Source organism: Pteropus alecto, unplaced genomic scaffold (assembly GCF_000325575.1).
Source record: "Pteropus alecto unplaced genomic scaffold, ASM32557v1 scaffold3, whole genome shotgun sequence".
NCBI classification, from domain to species: Eukaryota; Metazoa; Chordata; class Mammalia; order Chiroptera; family Pteropodidae; genus Pteropus; species Pteropus alecto.
The window spans coordinates 60,501,286-60,526,638 of NW_006442484.1; the positions used below are offsets into that span (position 1 = coordinate 60,501,286).

The following is a 25,353-nucleotide window of genomic DNA, read 5'->3' on the forward strand; positions in this document are numbered from 1 at the left end:
AGGTTGAGGCTCAGCTATGAGAAGAATAAGAATAACCAGATCGATTCAGTCAGCCATTTGCTAAGTAAATGAGGACTTGTCTCGGATCTGAGAGCATTAATTTGAGAGCTGAAGTTATTCTCAGCTACGGCCCCAGGGAGACGAGAGGAATGCATTGTCCTGGCTGTGGTAACAAGGTGCTCTGTCCAGCTAAGTCGCGTTGTCTTTTCACTGCAGAAGCCTTCTTGTTAAGGATGAATTCTCACTCAGAGCAAAACAACTAAGAAATGACTGCAGTTTTATTTTCAATGGTCTTTCTCGTTTCTTAGCTACTTACAGTCAGATTTAGAAATATCTATTCACTTACCTGTAGACAAGGCAAGAAATAAATTATCCTGAAGAAACACACGACAGAAGAGCAGGTTCCATGTGTTTTACTCTCCGTCTGGCCATCATGGGTGAGGACGAAGTGGGGCTTGCTTTTTACTTTAACGAGAAGAATATTTGAACTCTGTACTTTACCGTTTTTTATGCTCATTAACCAATTGGTTATTTTCCGTTCAGAAGTAATTTGATACTTTAGTCCTCATAAAACTAAAAAAAAAAATTCTAATCTTGGACACTCGCCTCCTTCAGAGTATGTGTTTGCCGAATTCTCTAAACATCGCAAGTTCATAGGGACGAAACGAGTCACTGCAAGACTGGACAGAACAAGACCTCGGAGATATTGAGCAGAAGGAAACTACATATCCCAGCGTGCCCCGCTCGCGAGCACAATGGAGCCCTGTCGTCATCCGGCTTCCGGGGCTGCGCGTTCCGTGCGCGCCGCTGGATTCCGGTCTGGGTCCCGCCCGGGGCGGAGGGCCCTCCTGGGCCAGGAAAACTGCAATTCCCGGCATGCCCTGCTACGGGTACGCCTGCCTATGGGCGATACCGCGCCGGGGAGCGGCTTCGTTTAAAGCGCTGTGTTAGTTCCATGGAAACCGGCCCTCCTGCTGCTGCACAGAGCCACAGGCAGACGGATGGACTGTGGGGTGAGGCTGCCGGGCCCAGGGCGGGTGATCCGGGAGAAGAGGTCCGGGGCCCAGGGGAGAGAGTCGGCGGCTCAGATAAGGCCACCATCGTCTCTCACTGGCAGTTTAGTCTCGCCCTCTGGACTCCAGGACCCTGATTTATGGCACTGGAAGCCGGAAAAACCGTTTGGAAACGAAGCGTTTGCATTAGCCTGGCTCTAGTTCAAGGAGGGAGGATAGCCACCGGGGAGGGTCTCCAGATAAATCTCAATACTAGCTTTTAAAAAATATGTTAGCTTGGAGGTTATAAGTTCCTGGGAAAGCCATTTCGACGTTAATGAGTTTTGATTTTTGCCACCTGTTATCCTCCCTGGCCTGCTTATTAGAATGCAGGTGTCAGCAATTTACATTCGTTCATTGCTGGTTCCCCAGTACCTGGACTGGTGTTAGAACAGAATTAGACATTTGTTAAATTTTTGTTGCATTGTCCCCGATTGTTTGCTGCCCACATTGTTCCATGCACTGTATTAGGCTCTGAAGATAGAAAAGGATTTAAGAATCTGACCCTACTTTGGAGAAGCTCACATTAGTTTGTTTGGCTTGAACACCCACACACTCCTCATGTCCCTGATTTATTAATCTCGGAGCACCCAGGATTAGGTCCTCGAAGCCTTTCTGTTCTCTTTTATCCAGCGGCGTGATTTTGTAAGGTACGCATATATTGACAACTTCAGAATTTATGTTTCTAGTCCGCATTGCTCCCCAGAACTCCAGATCTACAAGTTCAATCTTCTTGGGCTTCTTTTCTGTTTTGAATTTAATATTTCCAGAACAACCCTTGATCTTCCCTCTGAAACTACTTCTTTCTAATAGATTTCCATTGTCTTGATTAATGGCAAGATAATCCTAATTGCTTCCTTTCTCTCATATCGAATCCATCAGCAAAACCTATCTTCAAACTATGTCTGGACACTGACCACTTCTTACTGTTCCATTGCTATCACCCTGGTCCTAGCCAGAGGCATCTCCTGTCTGGACTATTATAACAGCTTCCCAAGTGGTCTTCTTACTTTTGCCATTGTCCTTCTTCCATTAAGGGGGTAGCCAGAGTGATCCAATTAAAAGGTAAGTTATATCACAACACTCTTCAGCTCTAAACTTTCCAATGGCTCTGAGAGTCACTGAGAATTAAATCCAAACTTTTATAAAATAGCCTTTAAGGCCCTGTGTGATCTGGTTCCATCATTACCCTCTGACCTCACCTCCTACTCTTTTCTCCTGCACTTGTGCCTCTCCAGCCAAACTGACTTTACTGTTTGTGGACCCATCAGGCATTCTGACTTAAGGTCTTTTCACTCACCGTTTGCTCTTTCTGGACTTCTGTGTCCCCCAGATATCCAGGTGGTGCACTCTTGCACCTCCTTCGCAGGTCCTTGCTCAAGTATCATCTTAGTGAGGCTTTCCTTGACCACTCTGTTGAAAATTGAAGCCTGAACCACAGTCTCCATCTTATCCTCTTTTCTACTTTATTTTTCTCCATTGTATTTATCACCAATGAAAAAATTACATATTTTACTTGATGTTTGTATTCCTTAATTGGAAATAAGCTCCACGATGGCAAGTATTTTTGTTTGTTTTGTTCACTGCTGTATTCCCCTGTGCCTATAACAGTATCTGGCTCATGGTAGGCATTCAGGAAATCTGTGTTGGAGGTATGAGGGAATGAAGACAGTGTTACTGACCAAATTATTTTCCAGTGGTTGTGGTAAACAACACTGAGTCCTTGGTCTGTTATTTTGAAACCAACAGCATATAGTTATAACTATTGCCAAGTATACGAATGGAGCCCGAATCCACAGAAGCAGGTATTCCGTTTTAAAATTATCTGGCTTTTACTGGTATATGACTTATGACATTGGTCCTATTCATGCCATACTGTTAGTGAGATAGCCCACCTAGGAGCCCCTTGGAAATATCCTCCCTAAACATAGAAACAGGATTGTATTAACTGGATAATGATGTATTTATGAAAGTAGCTGTGAATGAACTTTTTAAAAAATAAAAGGTATATTTCAGTATTTTATTGTTACTGTCAAGCATTAGGATGTAGATTCAAGACTGCATTCAGTGATATTTGTGCCTTTTCAAAAACAGCAAAGCACAATTGTGTACAAGCTATGGTCCCTTGGCTGGAATATTAGTAATTAGATCTAGATTCTTTTTTTGTAAGACTGTACTTCTTAGACTACAAGCTATAGAGTTATGGCTTCTGAGGATCTGCTAAGTTGCCAGTGTGTGTTGGTGGGTGACATTTCTGTTACCCCTGCTTTGGGCCTGCCAAATGAGGGTGGATAGGCAAGGGTATAAGTAACTGCAATGAAAATTAAATCTCTCCTGATTCTAAACCCCAACTCAACTTATTCACTAGATTCCAAATCTGCTTCACTCTTCCTTTAACAGGCTCCCAGGTACTCAGGGACTCTCCCTGGTGGATATTAAGGCTGTCCTGCTCTTGCTATTCATCCACTATTGCTTCCTCTCTCGCTCCTGCAGGAGGAGGGAGGATTTTCAGCTAACCATGAGACCTGTTTTTAATAAATACCTAAAGGATAGATTGGCCTGTTTAGTTTTCAAGTCAACTTCTTTGATGACCTCAATGATTGACTAAGAAGATATTTTAAGAACAAAACATGTATTTCACCCAAGCTTTATCTCCTGCCTATACCATCAGTCTGTCTCAGGCACCTTGATTTCCCTTAGGGTGAATTTTCTATAAACCTCCCCTTAGAGGCTGAAGGCCACATTTGTGCTTGTTTTTGTTTGAGAGTATTTTTTCACTCTGGAAGCCTGAGAAGCTCCACTGTAGATCAGGTTCAAGTGGGTGTGAGTGATGATGCAAATCAGATTCTTACCCAGACAAATATAGACTTTCTGTTTTGTAAGAAAATGAAGCAATTTGAGTTGTTTTCCATTTTATTGCGAAATGTGCACATACCCTGTGAAATAAATGTAGAAATTTTATGTGTATCATAGGTACCTTAGGGAAATATCAGCAAAACTATGACATTTCAACATACATGAAAAATTTTAGGTGGGAATCTGCATTCCATTCAAAATATGTGGGAAACTTGTATTCCATTTCCCATATGGTTTTTTTTTTTCCAAAAGTAGACTTTTGCTATATTTGTATTAGTATTCTTTGCTTGGCTTCTGATATAAATTAATAAAGGCATCCCTTTATATTGTAACTGGCTACCTAGGCCTAATAAGTTGCCATGGAAATTGTCCTCCCCTCCCGCTCTGGCACTGCTTGTCATTTCCTTTACCTCCTCCTTCCACTTGTTTCTCCACCAACTATTGTCCAGGATTCCTGTCTGTCGATTAGGAATGTTTTTGTTGCAAGCAACAGAAAAAAATGACAAAAAATCTGAAAGTTTATTTTTCATAAATAAGCAGAGTTTGGAGGTTACTAGTTTTGCAATTAAAAAAAAAAAAGTCAAGTTAATCTGAGCTTCTCTGGCCTTTTTGTGTTTCTCAAAAACTGGTGATCCCTGGCTGTGTTTATATTTAAGAGTGAGAAACTGCATAGCCAATGGAAAAAGAGCTCTTAGAGCTCTGAGCATCATATGGGTAAAGGAAAGGACAGGTGCCATAATTTCCATCGTTTTTTAATCAGAAAAACAAAAGTCTGCCCAGAAGCTCCTTGCAAACTTCTGCCTAAAGTCTCATTGGCCAGAATGTCACATGAGCCTGCCAGCTGCAAGGGAGGCTGGGGATATGAACTTTTCAGCTTCTTTTAAAAGACAAAGAAGCCAACTCTGTGCAATAAACCTCATTAAACTCCCATACTTTTTCTCCCTACCCCAGGCCTGATTTATTTCTAGATCATCAGTAACCAGACAGCGGATGACAGAAAATGGAATGGAGGGTCAACCCATGTAGTGTTTCTCCATTGTTACCCCTCCATTTTCTCCCCATCCCACACTATTGGCGGCTCCTGCATCCCTAGCCCTGATGTCGTGGTAACAGAACTAGCCTGAGGGTCTGTCTTAGAGGCTTTTCCTTCTATTACCTGAGGAACACTATTCTGGCCCAGGTGGTAACATGAGCAGGAGTTGTCAGATCTGGCTCTTTTTCAGAAAAGTAGATGAATCTTACTTAAAATCTTTGTGTTTTCAAAGACTCACTACCTACATGTGCCTTTGTCTTTCCCTTCAGGAACAATTTGAAACATGAAAGGGAATCAATAGAAGAGACTTCTGTACCACATGTTCTTAAGCTGATTGTTAACAGGAAATGTTTAAGAATTCAAAAAGATTGTGTGTCAAATGCATTCTGTTTTATAGAGCACAAAAGAGAGAAATCCTGTTCAGAAGCACTACAATGAGAGTAAAAGAAAATTTGTACCCTTCAACCTTCATTGACCCATTTCTCCCTAACCCCAGCCCATCAACCACAGTTATATTCTGTTTCTGTGAAATCAGATTTATTTGTTTGTTTAGATTCCACATATAAGTGAGTGATACCATACAGTATTTTTCTTTCTGTCTGGCTTATTCTACTTAACATAATGTGCTCCAGATTCATTCATGTTGTCACAAATGGCAGGATTTCCCTTTTTTGTGGCTAAATAATATTCCTCCGTGTGTGTTGTGTGTGTGTCACATCTTTTTTTTTTTTTAGGTGCGGCAACCCTCGGTTGACCTCACAGATTGCAAGGACCTTGTCAGCTTACAATCCCCCCCGCCTTTTTTTTTTACGCCTACAGCACCTGATCTTCCTAGGTAGTCAGTCTCCCATCCAAGAACTAACCAGGCCCAAACCTGCTTAGCTTCCGAGATCAGATGGGATCGGACTTGTTTAGGGTAGCCTTGCGGTAGACTCATCTTATTTTTTATCCATTGATCCTTTGAGGGACATTTAGGTTGATCCCTAATATCTTGGCTATTGTGAATAATGCTACAATGAACATGGGTGTGCAGATATCTCTTCAGGATACTGATCGTAGTTCCTTTGGATACATATACAGAAGTAGAATTGCTGGATCATTTGGTAGTTCAATTTTTATTTTTTTGAAGAAACTCCGTACCGTTTTTGTGGTGGTTGCACCAATTTAAATTTCCACTAATAGTGCATGAGGGTTCCCTTTTCTCCACATCCCTACCAACATTTAGCATATTTTTGACAATAGCTGTTCTAACAGGTGTGACATAGCTCATTGTGTTTTTTTTTATCATTGTGGTTTTGATTTGCATTTCTGTGATGATTAGTGATGTTGAGAACCTTTTCATAAAGCTATTGGCCATTTATATTTCTTCTTTGGAAAAATGTCTACTCAGGTTCATTGCCCATTTTTAAATCAGATTTGTTGTTGTTGTTGAGTTACATGAATTCTTTATATATTTTGGATATTATCCCCTTGTCAGATATATGGTTTATGAATATTTTCTCCCATTCTATAGGTTGCCTTTTCAAATAAGAGATTCTAAGGATATAATGTACAGCATGGTGACTATAATTAATAACAAGTTATTATATACTTGAAAGTTGCTGAGAGTAGATCTTAAGTGTTCTTACTACACACAAAAGAATTAACTATGCTAACTATGTGAGGCGATGGATGTGTTAATTATTTTGATCTTTGTAATCATTCTCTAATATACCTATATGTATATCATATCATCATGTTGTCCACTTTAAATATATATGATTATATTTGTCAGTTATTCCTCAATAAAGTTTTTTAAAAAGTAAGAACTAGAAAGGCCATTCTCTGAGACCTGTAGGAGGAAGATATAAGTTGATTGGAGAGTTATTTCAGAATGAAGAAATGTCCTCAGTGGTCATAGTAGTATTATATTGGCAAGAAGCCCAACCTTTTCACAGGTCCTCACTATGCTTTTTGTCCCCTTAAATCCTGCCACCAGTTTTAACACTACTTTAATTGCTGCTGTGGGTCCTGGAGACCACCTTCAGCGACTTGGAACTGAGGTAGTCCCCACTTGTACCACCTGGGAGGTAAGAGTAAGGGAGATATACGATTACACAACTAGTGAGGGAGAAAGATGTATTACTAATATTACAGGTGGGACCTTTGTGCTCACATTCCCATGGGAACACTATTGCTAGTGATGGTTAAGGTTTACAGTCTGATTAGTATAGAAATGGAGTTGGAGGAGAATATCCTTAAAGTTTCTACCAACGACCTTCTCATTAAACTTTAGGCACATTGTTCATTTAAAAGTTGGGATTGCTTATAAGCTAGTTCTGCTTCTGTCCATGCCCAAAAGAGTAGTCTCACTACTCCCATTACTCTTATGTAGTTTGGAGGGAGGAGTCTGGAAATTTGATGTCAATAGCTGTAGAAGAGTTGTTGCTATAAAGTTAAGTTTGCAAATTATTTTTAAAAATCATTGCTTTAGTGTAATTGGTAAATATTTTATGACAGCCCTCAGAGATCCAAGTATAGATTTTTTTCCCCCAGAAAGGTTGAGTTGAGAATATATTAAAATGAAAATGACTGGTACTGAAAGAGATAATAACTCCTTCTGCCAAGTCATAGGTCCTAACGTGTGTCTAATAGTAGTTAGAATAGAGTATATTATGATGCAATAACAAACTACTGAACAATAGTGGCTTATAACAACATAAGTTTATTGCTCACTCGCACTGGCTGTCATGCTACTGTTTGGGATGTTGCTCATCTCATGGAGAGGGAAAAGGAGAGATGGTGAATGATACGTTGGCTTTTAAAGCTTCCACCCACATTTAATTGGCCAAAGTAGGACACGTGGCTTTTCCTGAGCTCAACAGGACAGGGATGTGTAATCATCCCACAGGAAGGGCTGGTGACTATTTCGAACAATAATAGAACCTACTACACTAATATCGTGACTTTAATCTCAGGTGCATGTGGAAACTGCAATGTCCAGACCAGTCGTCTCTCCAACCCACATCAACGCTACAGCTTCTGAAACATTCACCGTACTTCAGCAAAAGATGAGAATAGTTGAAGAACAGACCAGTTCTCTGAGGGATGACCTAATAATGTTAGACTTTGGTGATGAAAGGTAACAAGTAAAAAATGAACTAGATCTCTGTAAGTTGAAGAACTTTGTTTCACTGATTATTAATAAGGAGTAACAGTGCGGATGGTTTAACAGATGAAATAGGTATTTACAAAAGAATTAGAAATAACACTTTCCATTTGAACATTAATTAGAAAATATTTGCAAGATAAAGTCATCATCTTGTGATAGAACTGCTACCACTATTCTCCTAAACAGATATTCAAAGCGTGGTTAATTAGGTGTACAATTATTGATATCCTATTTACCTTCAATACTTGATTAAAAACATGTGATTTTTTGTGTGTAATTAGAAATAATTTTATTTTTTAAATTAAAAATAGACTTTGATAGTAGTTAAAGTGAAATCTAAACTTGATTCATGCCATTAAAATATGTTCTTCATTTTCTTTTTCCAAATTTATTGTAAATTAAAAGAGGTTTTAAGTCTTAAAAACATAATTTAGGATGAAGTACTAAAAAAAATTGTTTTTCCTCTTGTGCTGCTAAGAAGTTATTGCCGTTAAAAGTTGGATTATCAATGGCCTGAGAAATCCAGGTACATAAGCAGCCAGTATCAAATTTCCTGGTGTGATTTTCTTTAAAATTAACACACAAGCATACCTCATTTTATTGCACTTCACTTTATTGCACTTCATAGATATTGCATTTTTTACAAATTGAAAGTAAGACCCTCCACCAGCAAAAAGATTACAACCCCCATTATTGCAGTGGTCTAGCTCTGAACCTGCAATATCTCCAAGATATGCCTCTATATATTTCCTGAGTGTCTCTGACAAAGACCTAAAATTAGTAGGATTGGTATTGTAGCACCCATAGAATAAAGAACTCTTCAACAGTTAAATATTAAATTTGTACAAACGTTGGAACAAAACAACATTTATTATGACCTTGTTTAAAACTTTTAAAAAACATGCATATATTGCCCTTTTGCTAACTTTAATTCTTAGTTCACGATTATAGAATTAGTATTTAACATTTTTTATATATCACTTGTTTTTACATACAAAAAAGTTTATGAAAATTTCAGAAATAACCTTAAAAAGTCAGTGATCATTCCCCATTCCACACCAGTCTCACCCTCTTTACCTAATAGTGCTCTCTCAATTTAAATTTGGAGGGGCTGACTGTTGCTTGTTAACTAAGGGATCTAGTTTTTATCCTTAGTAGAAATGTTACATTGACTCAATGATTGGGATTACCATAGTACCATAACATTGCATAATATTGTTATATTGGGATCTTTGTTCAGAAGCCAGTTTGAAACTCCAAAGTGTTTAGAAGAACCTGCAAACCAGAACATCATTAGCCCTATCCAAAGAGAAATAATTTGTTCGGGAAAATCAGATATTTTGTGGAAGAACTGTGAGTTTCTGGTAAATCGAATGTGCCATCTAGAAAGCCTCATTCAGTCCTTGAAGATGAACATCTTCCGTCTGCAAACTGAAAAGGATTTGAATCCACAGAAAACAGGTATAGAGAGAGGAGAACTGTCATAAATTTGGTCCTGTATGGGTGCTCGATATGTTTATGATTCTTTTCTTTTCCTGACCTTTCAACTGCTTGATGACCCACCTGTGCTCTCTGGTAGCTTTTCTGAAGGATCGACTGAATACAATACAGGACGAGCATTCCAAGGACCTGAAGCTGTTGCATCTGGAAGTGATGAATTTGCGCCAGCAACTAAGAGATGTGAAAGAGGGAGAAGACAAGGCACAAGATGAAGTTCAAAGGTTGACTGCCACCTTGGAGATCGCTTCAGAGACAAAGGTTTGAGTCCAGAGTTCTGAAATACAGAGTCACTGTTAGGTGTTATTTGAAGGATTCAGTAGGCCCATAAAATTGATTTTTAAAATAGGTGATGTTGATGTGAGGATTCTTGACATTTGAAATGTATCTACATTGATAACCTAAACTGTCGTGTGCTATCAGTAACTGAGTATTTATAGAGCCCTTACCCTGTACACGTGACTGTAAGGGTCCCAAGAAATGAGGTAGTCTGTGCTCTTATGGAGCTTCCGTGCTAGCTGGGAGAACAAGGTGAACAACTTAATAGAGAAAAAAATAAGGACGTAAAAAATATTAAAGGATAGTACAGGACAGTAAGTGAATATTGAAGAGTTTGCATTTGGGTAGGTTTAAAAGGGTGCATAATAGATTAGGGTAGGTTTCACAAAAGATAGGACTTGAGCTGAACATTTAGAAGACAAAGTAGAGAGGTGAAGACATTTCAGGGAGCACACACAAGTCAGCAAAGAATAAAGACTAGGAAAATAAACTAAAAATTTTGTTTTCATCCCATGGGCCCATTAGTATAATAGATGTCCAACATTATTTTGTTCAATCTTCATAAAACCTCATTATATAGGATATTATTGTTTCCATTTTAACGATAAGAATACTGGGGCCCAGAGAGAAGTCACTTCTCCAAGATCACACTTCCTTGTCTTCTTCCCTTAACTCAGGTTTGAACTTTATCTTTCCACTGGATGCAATTAGGGGGAAATGCATAAACTATCTTGACAGGAGTGGGGATTATTTGTGGGAAATAAGTTGGAAATTAGCTAGAGATCACATTACAGAGGATCTCAAAATCAAGTAAAATCAGTAGTTGGGCTTGATTCTCTTGGGGGTGATTAAGGTTTTTGATAAGGCTGTGAGAGAATGAAAACAGGAAAGCTAATCTGGTAGTAGTATAGAGTATTGATTATAGAGGAGGTTGGAGGCAGGGAAAAGAATTAGGAATCTATTGCATTCAGGCATGTACCTTATTAGGTCTGACATAGAGTTGTGGAATTAAAAAGATAAATGCTCTTTATGCTAGAATATAGTAAGAGCTGAAGATAGGAAAGATGGCAAAGATAGTCGACTGAGGTTTTATATCTGCAGTACCACTAATAACAATATAAAAAAGTAAATAATGAAAGCCTTGTTTTTCATTTTCAGCTCCTAGGCATGGTTAATCTTGGAGACTAGAAGGAATACAGTACTTAAAAAAATAGGAATATACCATGAGAAAAATTTCTGTTATCAGATTTACCTCTGAGTATTGAATTTTACATAGGAAGTGAATCTGACTAATCCCTTTTTATGATCTAAAAGGAAAAATGATAGAAGTCATAAATCGAAGTAATAAAATAACTTCTTTTAAAATATCTCATTGTAATAATGACTTAAGAGTCACAATAAGTATAACTGTATTCAGAATAGCATTTATAGGTTGCCAGTTTTCCCCTATCATTTCAGATTATTTAAAATCTTTTTTCCTACTTTTAGAAGAATGTAGCCATTGTTGAAGAGGAACTGAAGACCACAAAACGAAAAATGAACCTTAAAATTGAGGAGGTAAGATTAAAAGATGCCTGAGGGGGTATTAGAATTGCAGAGGGAAAGTCAGAAAAGTGGACAGAATGAATGAGATCCTTTGAAGCAGAAAATATGTGACTGTGTAGTAGGAAGATTTTTAAAATACACCACGTGAAATTCATGTGAAAGTGGCTGCCCTTATTGTCTCAATATGGCCGTAAAACCAGAAATTAAAATGCTGTCTGAACCAGGAGGGAAATAGTTACCACAAATACACGCGGTTGCCCATATACTTAGAGTTAGGTGAACACCTTTATACAAAGACCTTTTAAAGTAAAGCTGTGTTTAAAGTAAACAGCTTTTAATAAGCCTGCTCATCTAATTTTACCTTGAAACCTTCATTTCAGCCTAAGTTTTAGTAGATAACAGATTGGAAATTGTGAAGTAGGTGGCTGCTAAAAGTTGGACTAAAAATTTGCAGCTGAAAATAGTGGAAGAGTCAGAAAGATTACTAATTCAGTATACCCTGACAGCGGCCCCAAAACTTCATTATTCTCTGACTGAATTATAATTGATGTTAGTCCAAATACAAAGGGTCAAATTATCTAAAACATTCTGTTATACAAAATAAAGACGTCAGTATATTTCTTAGGAAAATTCTCATCCCAAATTATTTTTTAAATTATGAATTTTAGTGTTCAAGGTGGTAAGTATTGCTATCCGGAAAATTCTTTTACGTACTTTGCTAGTAATCACCAATAAAAACATGATTGTTCTTAGAATGCATTAAGTTTAGCACATTAAAAATTTTTTTAGATATTTTAATAGACTGTTTAAAAAGTTTTAAATTTATAGAAAAATTGCACAGAAAAGAGTTGCCGTAAACTCACTCTCCCCACCCCACAGTTTTCCTTATTATTAGCATATTGACACTAGTGTGGTACATTTGTTACATCTTATAAACTAGTATTGACACATCATAATTAACTAAAGTCCACAATTTATAATAAGATTCACTCTTTGTTCATTAGAGTATCATACAGAATTTCACTTCCCTAAAAATGCTCAGTACTCCATATATTCACCCCTCTGCCCACCTCCCTCTGAGCCCCTGGCAACACTGATCTTTTCACTGTCTCTATAGTTTTGTTATAGTTGGAGTCATAGTTGTCTACTAAAATTTAGGCCGAAATGAAGATTTCAGGGTAAAATTAGTGTGTAGCGTTTTTGAACTGGCTTTTTTCACTTTAAATGTGCCTTTAAAATTCGTCCATGTCTTTTCATGGCTTGAGAACTTATTTTTTCACTAAACATTAGTCCACTGTATGGATGTAACACAGTTTGTTTATCCTTACCTACTTAAAAACATCTTGGTTGCTTCTAACTTTTGGCAATTATAAATAAACAGTCATATGTAGGTTTTGTGTAGACATGTTTTCAACTCATTTGGATAAATACTTAAGAGCACAATTGCTAGATCTCATGGTAAGCTTATGTTTCACTTTGTCAGAAACTGCCGACCTGTCTTAACAAATGACTGTATTATTTTGCACACACCAGCAATGACTGAGAATTCCTGTTGCTCCATAGTCTCACCAGCATTTGGTGTTATTTTTTTGAAATGTTGCCATTCTGATAGGTGTGTAATGGTATCTTATTTTAATTTTAAATTCCTTAATGACGCGATATTGAACATCTTTTTTATATACTTGTTTGTCTGTATATTTCATTTGGTGAAGTGTCTGAGGTCTTTTTGCTCATTTTGTAACGGGGTTGTTTGTTTTCTTCTATTGAGTTTTTAGAGTTCCTTGTATATTTTGCATACCAGTTCTTTATCAAATACATGCTTTGCAGATATTTTTTCCCAATCTGTAGCTTATCTTTGCATTCTTTTAACACTGTCTTTTGTAGCGCTTTTAATTTTAATGAAGTCTAGCTTACCAATTTTTTCTTTCAGGGATTATACTGTTGGTGTTATATCTAAAAAGTCATCACCAAGATTTTTCTCCTGTGTTTTCTTTTAGAAGTGTTATAGTTTTGCATTTTACATTTAGGTTTATGATACATTTTTAATTAATTTTTGTAAAAGGTATGAGGTCTATATCTAGATTCTTTGTGCATATGTGTTTATGTCCATATGTTCCATACCATTTGTTTAAAAGGCTATCATTGATTGCCATTTATCTTTATTTTTATTGGGAAAGTCTTAATTCTGAATGATGTGATAAAATCCTGTGTTTTCATTGAACTTTGTCAGGGATCTGTGGAAGGACTCTTCTAATCTAAAGATGTTTTGAGAGTATTAGAGCAGGAGGGACGTATTAGGTTGCTAGCGCCGCTATAACAAAGTAGCACAGACTGGATGTCTTCAACAACAGAAATTTGTTTCTCATATTTCTGGACGGTTAAAGTTCAAGATTAAGGTGTCCTTATATTTGGTTTCTTCCGAGGCCTCTTTACTTGGCTTGCCAATGGCTGCCTTCTCACAGTGTCTTCACATGCTCTGTGCCCACACATCCCTGATGTCTCTTCCATATCCCAGTTTCTTCCTCTTATAAGGATACCAGTCAGGTTGGATTAGGGCCCATTCTAATAATTTAATCACCTCTTTAAAGTTCCTATTTCAAATATAGTCACATTTTGAAATACTGGGAATTAGGGCTTCAACATATGAATTTTGAAGGAATACAATTTAGTCCATAAAAGACAGAATACATGTGGTATACATCTTCCCAAGACATAAAAAATATATAAAATCTGGTTCTGATGAACATAAAATAGATTGACGTATTGCCTTTAATAATGCTTCGGAAATGAATATCTCAGTAGTATATTATCATATAAAGATTTCCTTTACAAAGTACCTAAATTATATCTTGAGCAAATTATATAATTTAATCTAGAATTTAAAAAAGTATATTAAGCTATTTTATATTATAAAGTAATTATAACCTGATAATTTTAGTATCGGATTTTTATAAAATATAGCCCAAAACAAAAACTATGGCTCATTTTAAAATAAGATTGTAAAATTTAATTGATCATTGGATGAGAAAGGAATTTCTAAATATAAAACCTCAATAGATTTGACCACATAAGAACTAAACATTTCTACATGTAAAAAAAAAAAAGGCAAAAAACAAAACTAATAAGACATAACAAAACTAGACAAAGAGTTAATATTCTTCAATTTTAAAGAACTTGACTAAGAAAAAACTCAAATCAAAAAAACAGTGGGCAAAGAATAAGAACAATAACAGTTCAGAAAATATATAAAGAGCTAATAACCATATTAGAAAATGTTTAATCTCACTAGTAACCAAAGAAATGAAAAACTCTTAAGATGTTATTTTTCATTTATTAGATTAGCAAAGATTTAAGAAAATGATAATACATAGTTCTGATAGGATTTATTCAAATAGGCTAAAATTTGGGAAATCACATTATGTATCAAAAATTTAAAAAAATGTTTATACTTGTAACCTACTGATTCCTCTTATAGGAATTTATCTTAAGGAACTGCAATGAAAGATTTACTCACAAGCAGAAGAGTATTTAGAATAGTAGAAAACTGGAAAAACAACCTAAATGTTCAGTACTAGGGGTATGATTAAGGATATCATAGAATATTTCCAAAATGGACTATTAGAACAGTTCCATGCGAACACATTTTTCATCTCTTTGAACTTTTCAAAAACGTTTAAACATTATAAAATATATTATCCATGGCAAAAACATGTATAAAATTATAAAGTTTATTCTTATGTCCTCTTCACTCAAGCTTGAAAATAGAATTTCTTCTAATTTAACATCACTTCATAAAGGAATAACATTCTGCAATTCTCATTTTAAGTTGGAAAGGATCTCTTTATCTCATGTTAAAAGAGACTCCTTTTATCTCTTTCTGACTCATTTTATATTCACTTATTGAGAGAAATAATGTAGGGTACCCCAATTCTTGAATGTCAGCTTATCTGCCATTTAACAGTTACTTCATTATTTGTTTAGACCTTTAAATTCTAAAACAGAATTGAAACAGCTATGTTATGTTTTATAATACTACAGGATAAAAAATATATAGATGAGGAAATAAAAATATAGGAAAATAATATTTAAAAAATAAAGTCAGAAAGAAATACAGAACATACACATACTAAGGTATGATATTAGTGTTTTTCAAACTTCTTTTTGATAGTCCATTATAAAACATATTTTACACTGCAACACTGTACACACATATACCCTTATTACTTGCTACATGCTTTCATATTTTTTTTTCCTTATTCAAGTGCTACTTGCAAATTACTAATGCATCTTGACACAAAGTTTGAAAATCAGACTTACATAATAGGCAAGGGCAACAAATTTGGCTTCGTATTTATTAGAAGGTCATTTGTGAAGGAAAAACAAAATCATGTTACTGATGAAGAACATAAACAAATGAAGAATGTTTGGAGGTGAGATGACAAGTCTGGTTAACTTCCCACGGTGAATGTGATCTTTGTGAAACTGCTGTGATGTTCCCTTGTTATTGCCTAACTGCATTGTTGCTCTGCAGCTAAGGAGACAGTTGTCTCAAGAGCAGTATCTAAGGGAATCTCTTGAGAAATCTGGATCAACCATGCTACTCAGAATACAAGAAATGGGATCAACGGTGGAAGTAGAACGGAAGCAGGTAGATTTCTCTCTCCTTATTTATGTTGGGGAAGTAAAACCAAAAGAGAAAAGCTGGTAATTTCACCTATAATTTCCTCTAGATTTATTATTTACTTTTCTTTGGTAATCTGTTAACATTCTTACTACAATTTTAAATATTTTAGTGCAAAATAAAGGATCTGATGTTATTCAGTCTAACTTATGAATGAGGGAGCTAAGGACCAGAGAGGTTACTTTGCCTCAGGCTTTGTAGGGGTAACTGGTTAGCTCCTGGGATGATATCCTTCCCTGTGCATCATATAATCTCTGTTTTAAGGATTAATCTTAGAAGGCATTGCCCTGGTCTCATGTTATATGTATGTGATATGGATAGAAAATAAAGATTAAACTGAGCTAATACTTGAGCAAAGAATACCAGTAAGTAAAATAATCAGGGATGTGTTTATATAGCTGTTTGCAATTGTCATTATTTATTTTAGTATAATATATTTGCCTTCATCATTGTTGTTATTTGGAGTACCTACATGCAATTTAGAATATTTTAAATTCTAAGTACCCAAGGCAATTAGTTGTTCCAAATCCTAATACCTGTAATTGGATTATGTAATCCTTATTATTTTAACCTAATTTTATTTTAACTGATTTAATTAATAACTTTATCATTTAACCTATTTTAACTCAATTATTTTAACAGCTGTCCTTCACAATAGAATTATAAAAAGGATTCTACTTAAGTAATTTGTAAATGATCCTTTGTTGCTATAACTTGCACTGCCAGTATAGTAGCCTCTAGTCATTTATGGCTATTTAAATTAGTTAAAATTAAATAAAATTAAAAATTAGATTTCTTACTCACTCTGGCCACATTTGGAGTGCTTGGCAGTCACTTGTGACTAGTGGCTGCCGAGTTGAAGAGTGCCAGGAAGTTCTATTGGATTGTACTGTTGTAAAATACTGCACTTTGTTGAGATCTTTAATTGTAATATATAGAGAAGCTCCCCATCCCCCTCCAGTAATGTTAAGATTGGAAAATCTGTTCCACACACATGCTCTAAGGTAATTTATTAGAAATCTTTATCTTACAGAAAAGAAGTTTTTCTTATACAATTTCAGGTGCAAAGTTTGCAGCAAAACTGCATTGCCCTACGCAGTACCATACAGAACACTCAAGAACTGCTGGCACAGGAGCAACAAAAAAAAGAAGAGTTGGAGACTGCTATCTCACAGCTCAAATCTGATCTAAGTATGAAAATAGATGCTAAAAATTACACTTTTGCTAGTTTTTTGAGATTTTTTTGCAAAACCTCTTAAGATCTCAAATTCTTGAAGTGGCCAGTGTTACTGATATTACCTGCAGGCCAGAATGTAAAAAACTGCTGATTTCTTTTCTATCTTTGGCACTGAGAAAAGAGAATGGTAATAAAATAGAATTTGACCCTCTTAATTGTAAAATATTTTTTATTTAGATTCTTTTCAGGTTTATTTCAGCGTTTGTGGACTTGGGAACATTTAGTTTCTAGAAATCTAGATTGAATAGTGGAAAGCAGAATGTTAATAAGGAAATAAGGCCATTAATCCTTGCTAACCGATTGATTCTAACCATTTATCATATCAGACTCTTCATTCTTCAGTTTACCAATCTATTTTGGTTGGCCTGTGTTTATAGAAATGGATGGCTGTAAGGTACTTTAGAGCTTAGATTAATCTCATTTTATAGGTGAGTAAACAAAGTCCTTAGAGGTGACAGAGCTAAGCAGTGGAAGAGTCTAGACTTGATCCCAGGTTACTCAGAGACATACTTCTTCCAGCCCATCAGCCCTTATCATATATATTACTGTTTTTAATATGTTGTTGTAAATCAGTTTCCAGATAGTCTCAACTATAGAGATCATGAAGTACCTAAAATATGAATAACACTTCATGGTTTACACAGAGCTTTCACATAGATGATCTCATGTAACATGCAAAACTATTTGTATTTCCCAAAGTTACAAAAGGAATAAATGATGAAATGAGGCTTGAACCTGGATCTTCTAACTCCAAGCCCAGTGTTGTTGCTAATATGCCTTCTCTGCTCTCTGGCTGTAATAGGGGAAGGAATACCAAAAGGATAATGAAAAGTAGGAAAAACTTAGAGCAAAGAGCAATTTCAATGTTCTGACTTACTGATTTTAGCAGAAAGTACTCTTTTTCTTTATAATTGTTGAGTAGAGAATTATTTTGTGACATTTTCTCTGACGATACCCCAATATAATTTTCTGTCTTCCTATGATTGCATGGCTGTAAAAATAAATGTTACATTTTATGTTGTTGCCCCATTATCTCATGTGAGCCTTACAACAACCTTATGAGAAAGAAAATATACCCTATCCTACAGAAGAATAAAAAGGTCTATATTCAGGCCCCATAGTAAATAGAAAAGCTAGAACTAAAAACAGATATTTCTATTATATTAGTTGTCCTTCTGATTAAGCGATTTTTTTAATGTTACTTTCTCATTGGATTAATGCTTTATTTTTGAATTTTATAAAGAATATATGCAAGATTATTTTTAAAAAATGAAGATTAAAACAACAGTAATTCAAACATGAGGAAAAAAGAAGCCCATCTGAATACCAATTATATGCTTCTTGAATAATAGACTTTTTACATGCATGCAAATTTATTGCTTTAAGGTACAAATAGTTCTGCTAAATAGATTAATAAAAGGGATGTCATTAGATATTTGCTTCAGTGAACTTAAAAATGTAATTGTTTATTGTTTATTAGCAGTAAACATACATAACCCACTCCCCTCCACATACACTAATTAAAGTTATTAAGTTGTTCTCCCAAGTAAGATAAACACTTCCCTTTAATTCTTATTTTATCATATAGTTTATTTTTTTTTTTTGATTCTTCAGATATTTTAAATTAGAATTTATTCGAAATGAATTTTGGACTCAGACATTCAAAAAGTATAATTTTTCTGGTGTATTCTACATAAAATGTGAGGATTTACATATTTCGTAATTTTCTGGCTTTAGAATATTTAAGTGAAATAAAACTGATAGATTTTTGTGAATTTTCTGTGAAGCCAAAACATCACTCAGAAAAGTTTACATCTTTTGGCCGCTAATGTACAATACCATGTTGTTCCCCTATTTCTGTCTTTGGTTTTATTTTCACTGAATGTACTCTCTAGTTAAAAAAAAAAAAAAAAAAATTCCACACAAATTCATCCTCCTGAGCTCCAGATGGTATATTTCTACCAACTAAACATCTATATTTGGATTCCTTGCAGATACCTCAAAACACATGATGAAAACTTAAGTATTGCAATCCTTCATACTCATTCTGTGCCCCAAACTTGCTCCTTGCCCCATATTCCCTATTCAGTTGAGTCCATCATCCACCCTACTCCTCCAACCTGAAGGCTAGGTATTTTCCTTTACTCACTTATTGCCTTTATCCCACCAGTCAGCTAACCAAGTCCCGACAATTTTCCCTGCTTATTTCACAAATGTTTTTCTTCTGAATCCCCACTGTCATTACCTTAGAGCCCGCTCTCGTTGTTTTACACTCCCAGTTATTGGAACAGCTACTAAACTGATCTCCCTGTCTTTATTGTTAGAGACTCTAACAAAAAGCTTTTGATTGCATGCCTCTCCAACTTAAATCTTTCAGAAATTCATCATCATCTATGCATGGAGTAAAATATGACCCCATTTACCATCGCACATGACTCTGGACTCATTTCTTGATAATTCCCTGACTTTGTTTCTAGTCTGTAAAAATATGATAGAAATACTTGCATTCTCCTTATTTCACAAAATACAGGCCCCTCTCCCCGCAACAAATCAAAGCTTCTCCAGGAAAAACATAGTGATTTCAAATGTAGTTGTACTAAATTATTTATTATCATAGTTATGTGAACTTTTTGTTTTTAGTTACTAGAGATGACCTCATTTCCAAGTTGGTTGAAGAAAATAAGGTAAGTTTTGAGGTTGGAGAGTGCAGAGGTGTTCTTTCCTTTCTTGACAAAGTAATATTTCCTCATGTTGGTTTACAGTCCTTCTGATTCTCAAATCTTCATTAAAAAACATTTTAGCATAAATAAGTAGCATATTCAGAACTGCTGTCAACCAGGTATTAAGAAATAAATCATTTCATGTGGTTATAAATGTTTGAAAAAGGTGGAGACTGCCCCCAATAAGGACATCGTATATCCTTGCCTCTTTTTTTGTAGATTAATTGACCATATAAGCAAGGATTTATTTCTGGGATCTCTATTCTATTACATTGATCTATGTATCTGTTTTTATGCCGATATCATACTGTTTCAATTATTTTAGCTTTGTAGTATAGTTTAAAATCAGGAAGTGTAGTACCTTCCACTATTCTTTCTCAAGTTTTTTGGGGGGCGGGGGGTAGCTATTCAGGGTCTTTTGTGCTTCTGTATAAATTTTAGGATTAGTTATAATTCTGATAAGAATGCCATTGGCCTGCAATTTTTTTTTGTAATGTCTTTGGTTTTGGTATCAAGGTAATGCTGGCTTCATAAAATGAGTTTGGAAGTGTTCCTTCTTCTTCAATTTTTTGAAATAGTTTAAGAAGGATAAATATTAATTATTCTTTGAATGTTTGGTACAATTCACCTGTGAAGCCATCTGGTTCTCAACTTTTATTTATTGGGAGTTTTTTCATTACTGCTTTAATTTCATTGTTAATAATTGGTCTGTTTAGATTTTATAGTTCTTGGTTCAGCCTTGGAAGGTTATATACTTGTAGAAATTTGTTCATTTCTTTTAGATTGTTGAATTTGTTGGCATATAATTGTTCATAGTATTCTTTAATGATTCTTTATGCTTCTGTGGTGCCAGTTATAACTTCTCTTTCAATTATGATTTTATTATTTGGGTTCTCTTTTTTCCTTAATGAATTTAACTAAAAGTTTTTCTGTTTTTTCAAAGGACTAGCTCTTACTTTTATTGACCTTTTCTATTGTATTTTAAAATATCTATTTCATTTTTTTGTGCTCTTAACAATTTCCTGCCTTCTGTTTACTTTCAGGTTTGTTTTTCTTCTAGTTCCTTAGGTGGAGAGTTTTATTGTTTATTTGCAATTTTTCTTGTTTCTTGAAGTAGGCCTGTATAGCTATGAACTCCCCTCTAAGAACTGCTTTTGCTGCATCCCATAAATTTTTATTTTCATTTGTTTCAAGATAGTTTTTTATTTCTTGTTTATTTCCTGTTATCATTGGTTGCTCAGTAGCATGTTTAGTTTCCACATATTTGTGGGTTTTTTCCAGTTTTTTTCCTGTAGTCAATTTCTAGTTTCATGCCATTGGTATCAGAAAAGATGCTTGATATGCTTTCAATCTTCCTGAATTTTCTGAGGCATTTTTTGTGTCCTAATATGTGATCTATCCTAGAGAATGTTCCATGCGGACTTGAAAAAGTGCATATTCTACAGTTTTTAGATGAAACATTCTATAAATGTCTATTTAAGTTGCTCCTAATGTGACATTTCATTTAAGGCCATTATTTTCTTATTTATTTTCTATCTAGGTGATTTGCCCATTGGTGTGAGGTGAAGTATTGAAATCCCCTACTATTATTGCATTACTGTAGATTCTCCCTTTATATCCATTAATAATTGTTATGTATATTTACATGCTCCTATGTTGGGTGCGTAGATATTTTTAATTATTATATCCTCTTCTTGGATTAACCCCCTTATAATTATCTAATGTCCTTCTTTGCCTTTTTACATTTTTTATTTTAAAGTTTATTTTGTCTATGTATTCCTACTCCAGCTTTTTTTTTTTTATTTCTGTTTGCGTTGAATATCTTTTGCTATCTCTTTACTTTCAGTCCGTATGTATCTTTTGATTTGAAGTGAGTCTCTTATAAATAATATAGATAGGTCATTTTATTTAAATCTATTCAGCAACCTAATGTCTTTCTATTGGGACATTTAATCCATTTACATTTTGAGTGATTATTGATAAGTACTTATTGACATTTCGTTAATTTTTTTTAGGTTTTTATAGTTATCCTCTGTTCCTTTCTTATCCTGATCTCCCCTTGTGGTGTGCTGTTTTTCTTTAGTGTTTTGTTTAGGTTCTTTTTTCTTTGTTCCTTGTATATCTTTTATAGGTTTTCAGTTTGTGGTTACCATGAGATTTATGTATGTCATTGTTTATCTATAGCAGTCTTTTTTAAGCTAATAGGCATTTAAGTTCAAATATATTCCATAAGGATTGCATTTTTACTACCTTCTCCATGCTTTATGTTATTGATGTCATATTTTAGATCTTTTTGTGTTGTGCTTAGATCTCATACTGATTGTAGTTTGAGTTGTGTTTGATACTTTTTACTTTTGACCTTTGTAGTATCTTTAAGTGTATGATTTACTATATTTACTGAATATTTAGCTTTACCTATATTTTTATTTCTGGTTGTGGCCTTTGTCTACTTAAAACCCTTTAACATTTCTTGTAAAGCTGGTTTCATGTGGTGATGAAGTCTTAGTTTTTGTTTGGGACAGAACAAATATTTTGATAGAGATACATGTAATAACATTTACATGTAAAAGAAATTCTTTTTTTTCCTATAGAACATACAGATGTCTTTCAATAAGGAGCATGAAGAAAATGCATATTTGAGGTCTGAAATAATATCCCTTCGTGAAGTGTCAGAAAAAGCACAGGTGAGTCTTCTCCTTTCTCTAGTGTTTTAGATGTTATTTAATTTTGTTCAATTAAGGATTAATTCTGGTATATAAATTCATGCCATCGCTATCATCCAAATGTAAATTTCTATAAGATCTTACTTCATTTTGAAGCATTGTCAAATTGACTACATTTCTCATTTCACTCTCTAAATTCTTATGACACATAAGTATATGAGATATACTGCTAAATCGTGCACTAGTTTACACCTTGCCTTTGTTTTCTAATTTACTCCTTAAATATATACCTTTTCGTTCCCCTTATATACTTAGCAGTTCAATGACAAGGGCTATGTCTTAAACTTTCTTTGTATCTTCTATAGCAGATAGTACAGTAGGAACCCAACGAATGCTTGCTGGAATTTGGAGTTATAAGTAACCATTTACTATGGGGTAATGGTTTCCAAATTTAACTGACATTTTATGTATATGTATGTATACATACTTGGGAGAATAGTCACCAAGTATGCAGGCAAACAAGTTATTTCTCATGAGGCCTTATGAGATAGTATTGATCACTTAAAAGAACTTTTTGTTAGTACAATTTTAATACTTTAATGTTAGGATCATAGTGTTGCTGTGTTCTCCTTACGACAAATACAAAATAAATGTTCTTTTATAAAATACTAATGGCAATACTACTATTACTATTCTAATAGTCACATTTACTGAACTCAATTCTAGGCACAATTCTAAGCACCTTATGTTACTAACGAATTGTAATTCATGCAGTAGCACTATTATTATTCTACTTTTAAAGATAAGGAAGTTAATACACAGAGAGGTTTAATGACAACTAATAAGTGACAGAGTTGGAATTTGGGCTCCGGCAGTCTGGCTCCGAAGAAAATTAGCTATTTCTTTTCAGGGAGCAAGAGTTCTCTTTTGTTTCACCCCCAGGTATTCTTTGATGAATAGTTTGTACATCTGGTTATAACTTGAAAATGCCTCTGAATATGTTCCTAATTATTGTGCTATACATACCACTTACGATGCTTTCCAGATAATCTTTAATTTATCCTTCCTTTCTTGTTATCATTTTTTTAATATTTTGCTATTGACACTTCAGAGTTATTTGCCCCCATCCTTGAAGACCTTGTTCATTAAAACATAAGATCCTTGCCAAATATACTTTGTAAAAATAACTGATAATTAAGACAAATATTTTCCACAGGAATACAAATTTAAAAATAGCAAAGAAACAAGAGAAATATAAACCAACTATACAGATGGTAGCTCTGTTGCACAAAAGATTTTTGTATTATTTTGGAAGATTAATCTTGTGAAATGGCATCTATATTTTACTTTTTAAGAATATGTAATTAGTGATGAATGAGCTTAAATATTTTCTGTTATCAGCTAAACAATTCTGAATGGTCATCATCCAGTTTTGGGAATGTATTTCTGTAATATTGGCTGGAGTTCTACATTGTAAATTCCATCCTGTAGATGTTTTATTCTGTTTGATCCATGTTCAAAATGATGAGAACAGAAGATCAGCAAACTGCCAGATGCTTTGGTTGCTCCATCAAACCAACAAATTTCTCCTTTTAATTTAGAATTGTTTATAGCATGGACTCCAAATATTTGAAAATATTTTATAATCTAATGAAATATCAATTGGGGGATAGCTTAAATAAATTAGGGTCACATATTTAATGAAATACTATGCAGTCATCAAAAATGATGATACATAAGTAAAAATGATTATTGGTTAGATCTATGCTTTGCTGTGTATGTTAGGGTTTGGATGACCAACTGACATTAGGAAGTGTTCCAAGCTAAATAACATGCTTCAGACTGTTAGCATGGAAAATGCCAAAATTATTGCTAACCATCAAGCCATTCTGCAGGTATTCACTCATTTAACACCAGTCAGTTTCTGATAAAATCAACAGGAAATATCTGTGGCTAAGAGATCAGGAAATGCAGTTGGCTGAATGAATAACAATTAAGTCCAAGAAATTTACTGATATTTTTTCCCATTGATGTTTTTCAGTTTTCACCAGAAAGGTCATGTGGCCTTAACACTCAGTGCTTTCTTAATGGTGTCTTCTTAAAGATCATTGTTTCAGGAAAAATAATTACCTGCCCCATCATTTATAAAATCGTGGAGAACACTTATGACTGACCCTAAAGTACTTACCTTTTCCCCAAACATCTGTACTTTCCCATTTTACTTATGCCATTCCCCATGCTGAGAATGAACTTTACTTCATCTTCAACTCTTTGAATTCTATTCATTCTTTAAGATTCACTTTCATCAGGTTGCTGGATCACTCCAACCAGAAGGGATCAATTTTCTCTTTCTACTTATACTCTTAGGACACTAAACAGACCATAATAATAATAGCTCTCATTTTTTTTTGAAGCATATTTACCATATACCAAGCACTGTCCTCAGGTGGAGCAGAAAATGATGACACAGAGATTTCAAGAAGAAAACTTACTGCTGGATGCAGCCCATGCCAGTATCACAAGTGAGCTACAGACTGTTCAGAATGAGAAAACTCAACTCCAAGCACATCTGTAAGTAAATTGTAGGCAACTTCTTATGCATCTTTTGTTGTTGCATTTGTATTTCTTATCTTTAATGA

At 34.8% G+C, this 25,353-nt stretch overlaps 1 protein-coding gene across 13 annotated transcripts in view; it reads left to right on the forward strand.

Moving 5' to 3' along the window:
* Nucleotides 1-837: 837 nt before the first annotated feature.
* CCDC150 (coiled-coil domain containing 150) overlaps nt 838-25,353 on the forward strand; it is a 65,445-nt gene continuing 40,929 nt past the window's right edge. For 2 of the 13 annotated variants that reach the window (XR_003042925.1, XR_003042926.1), the window contains exons 1-10: nt 6,577-7,010; nt 7,899-8,062; nt 9,333-9,553; nt 9,672-9,850; nt 11,357-11,425; nt 15,945-16,061; nt 17,156-17,285; nt 19,972-20,015; nt 22,643-22,735; nt 25,161-25,285. Coding sequence is in view for 10 of the 13 variants with exons in the window: in XM_025039391.1 (XP_024895159.1) it covers nt 6,888-7,010; nt 7,899-8,062; nt 9,333-9,553; nt 9,672-9,850; nt 11,357-11,425; nt 15,945-16,061; nt 17,156-17,285; nt 19,972-20,015; nt 22,643-22,735; nt 25,161-25,285 (1,265 nt within the window). In the remaining 3 variants the exon portion in view is untranslated. Of the gene's footprint in view, nt 1,014-1,043; nt 1,703-5,755; nt 5,777-6,572; nt 7,011-7,898; nt 8,063-9,332; nt 9,554-9,671; nt 9,851-11,356; nt 11,426-15,944; nt 16,062-17,155; nt 17,286-19,971; nt 20,016-21,591; nt 21,614-22,642; nt 22,736-25,160; nt 25,286-25,353 lie in introns of those variants that run through there. The other 11 variants (XM_025039392.1, XM_025039389.1, XM_015596604.2 and 8 more) reach the window with 10 other exon arrangements.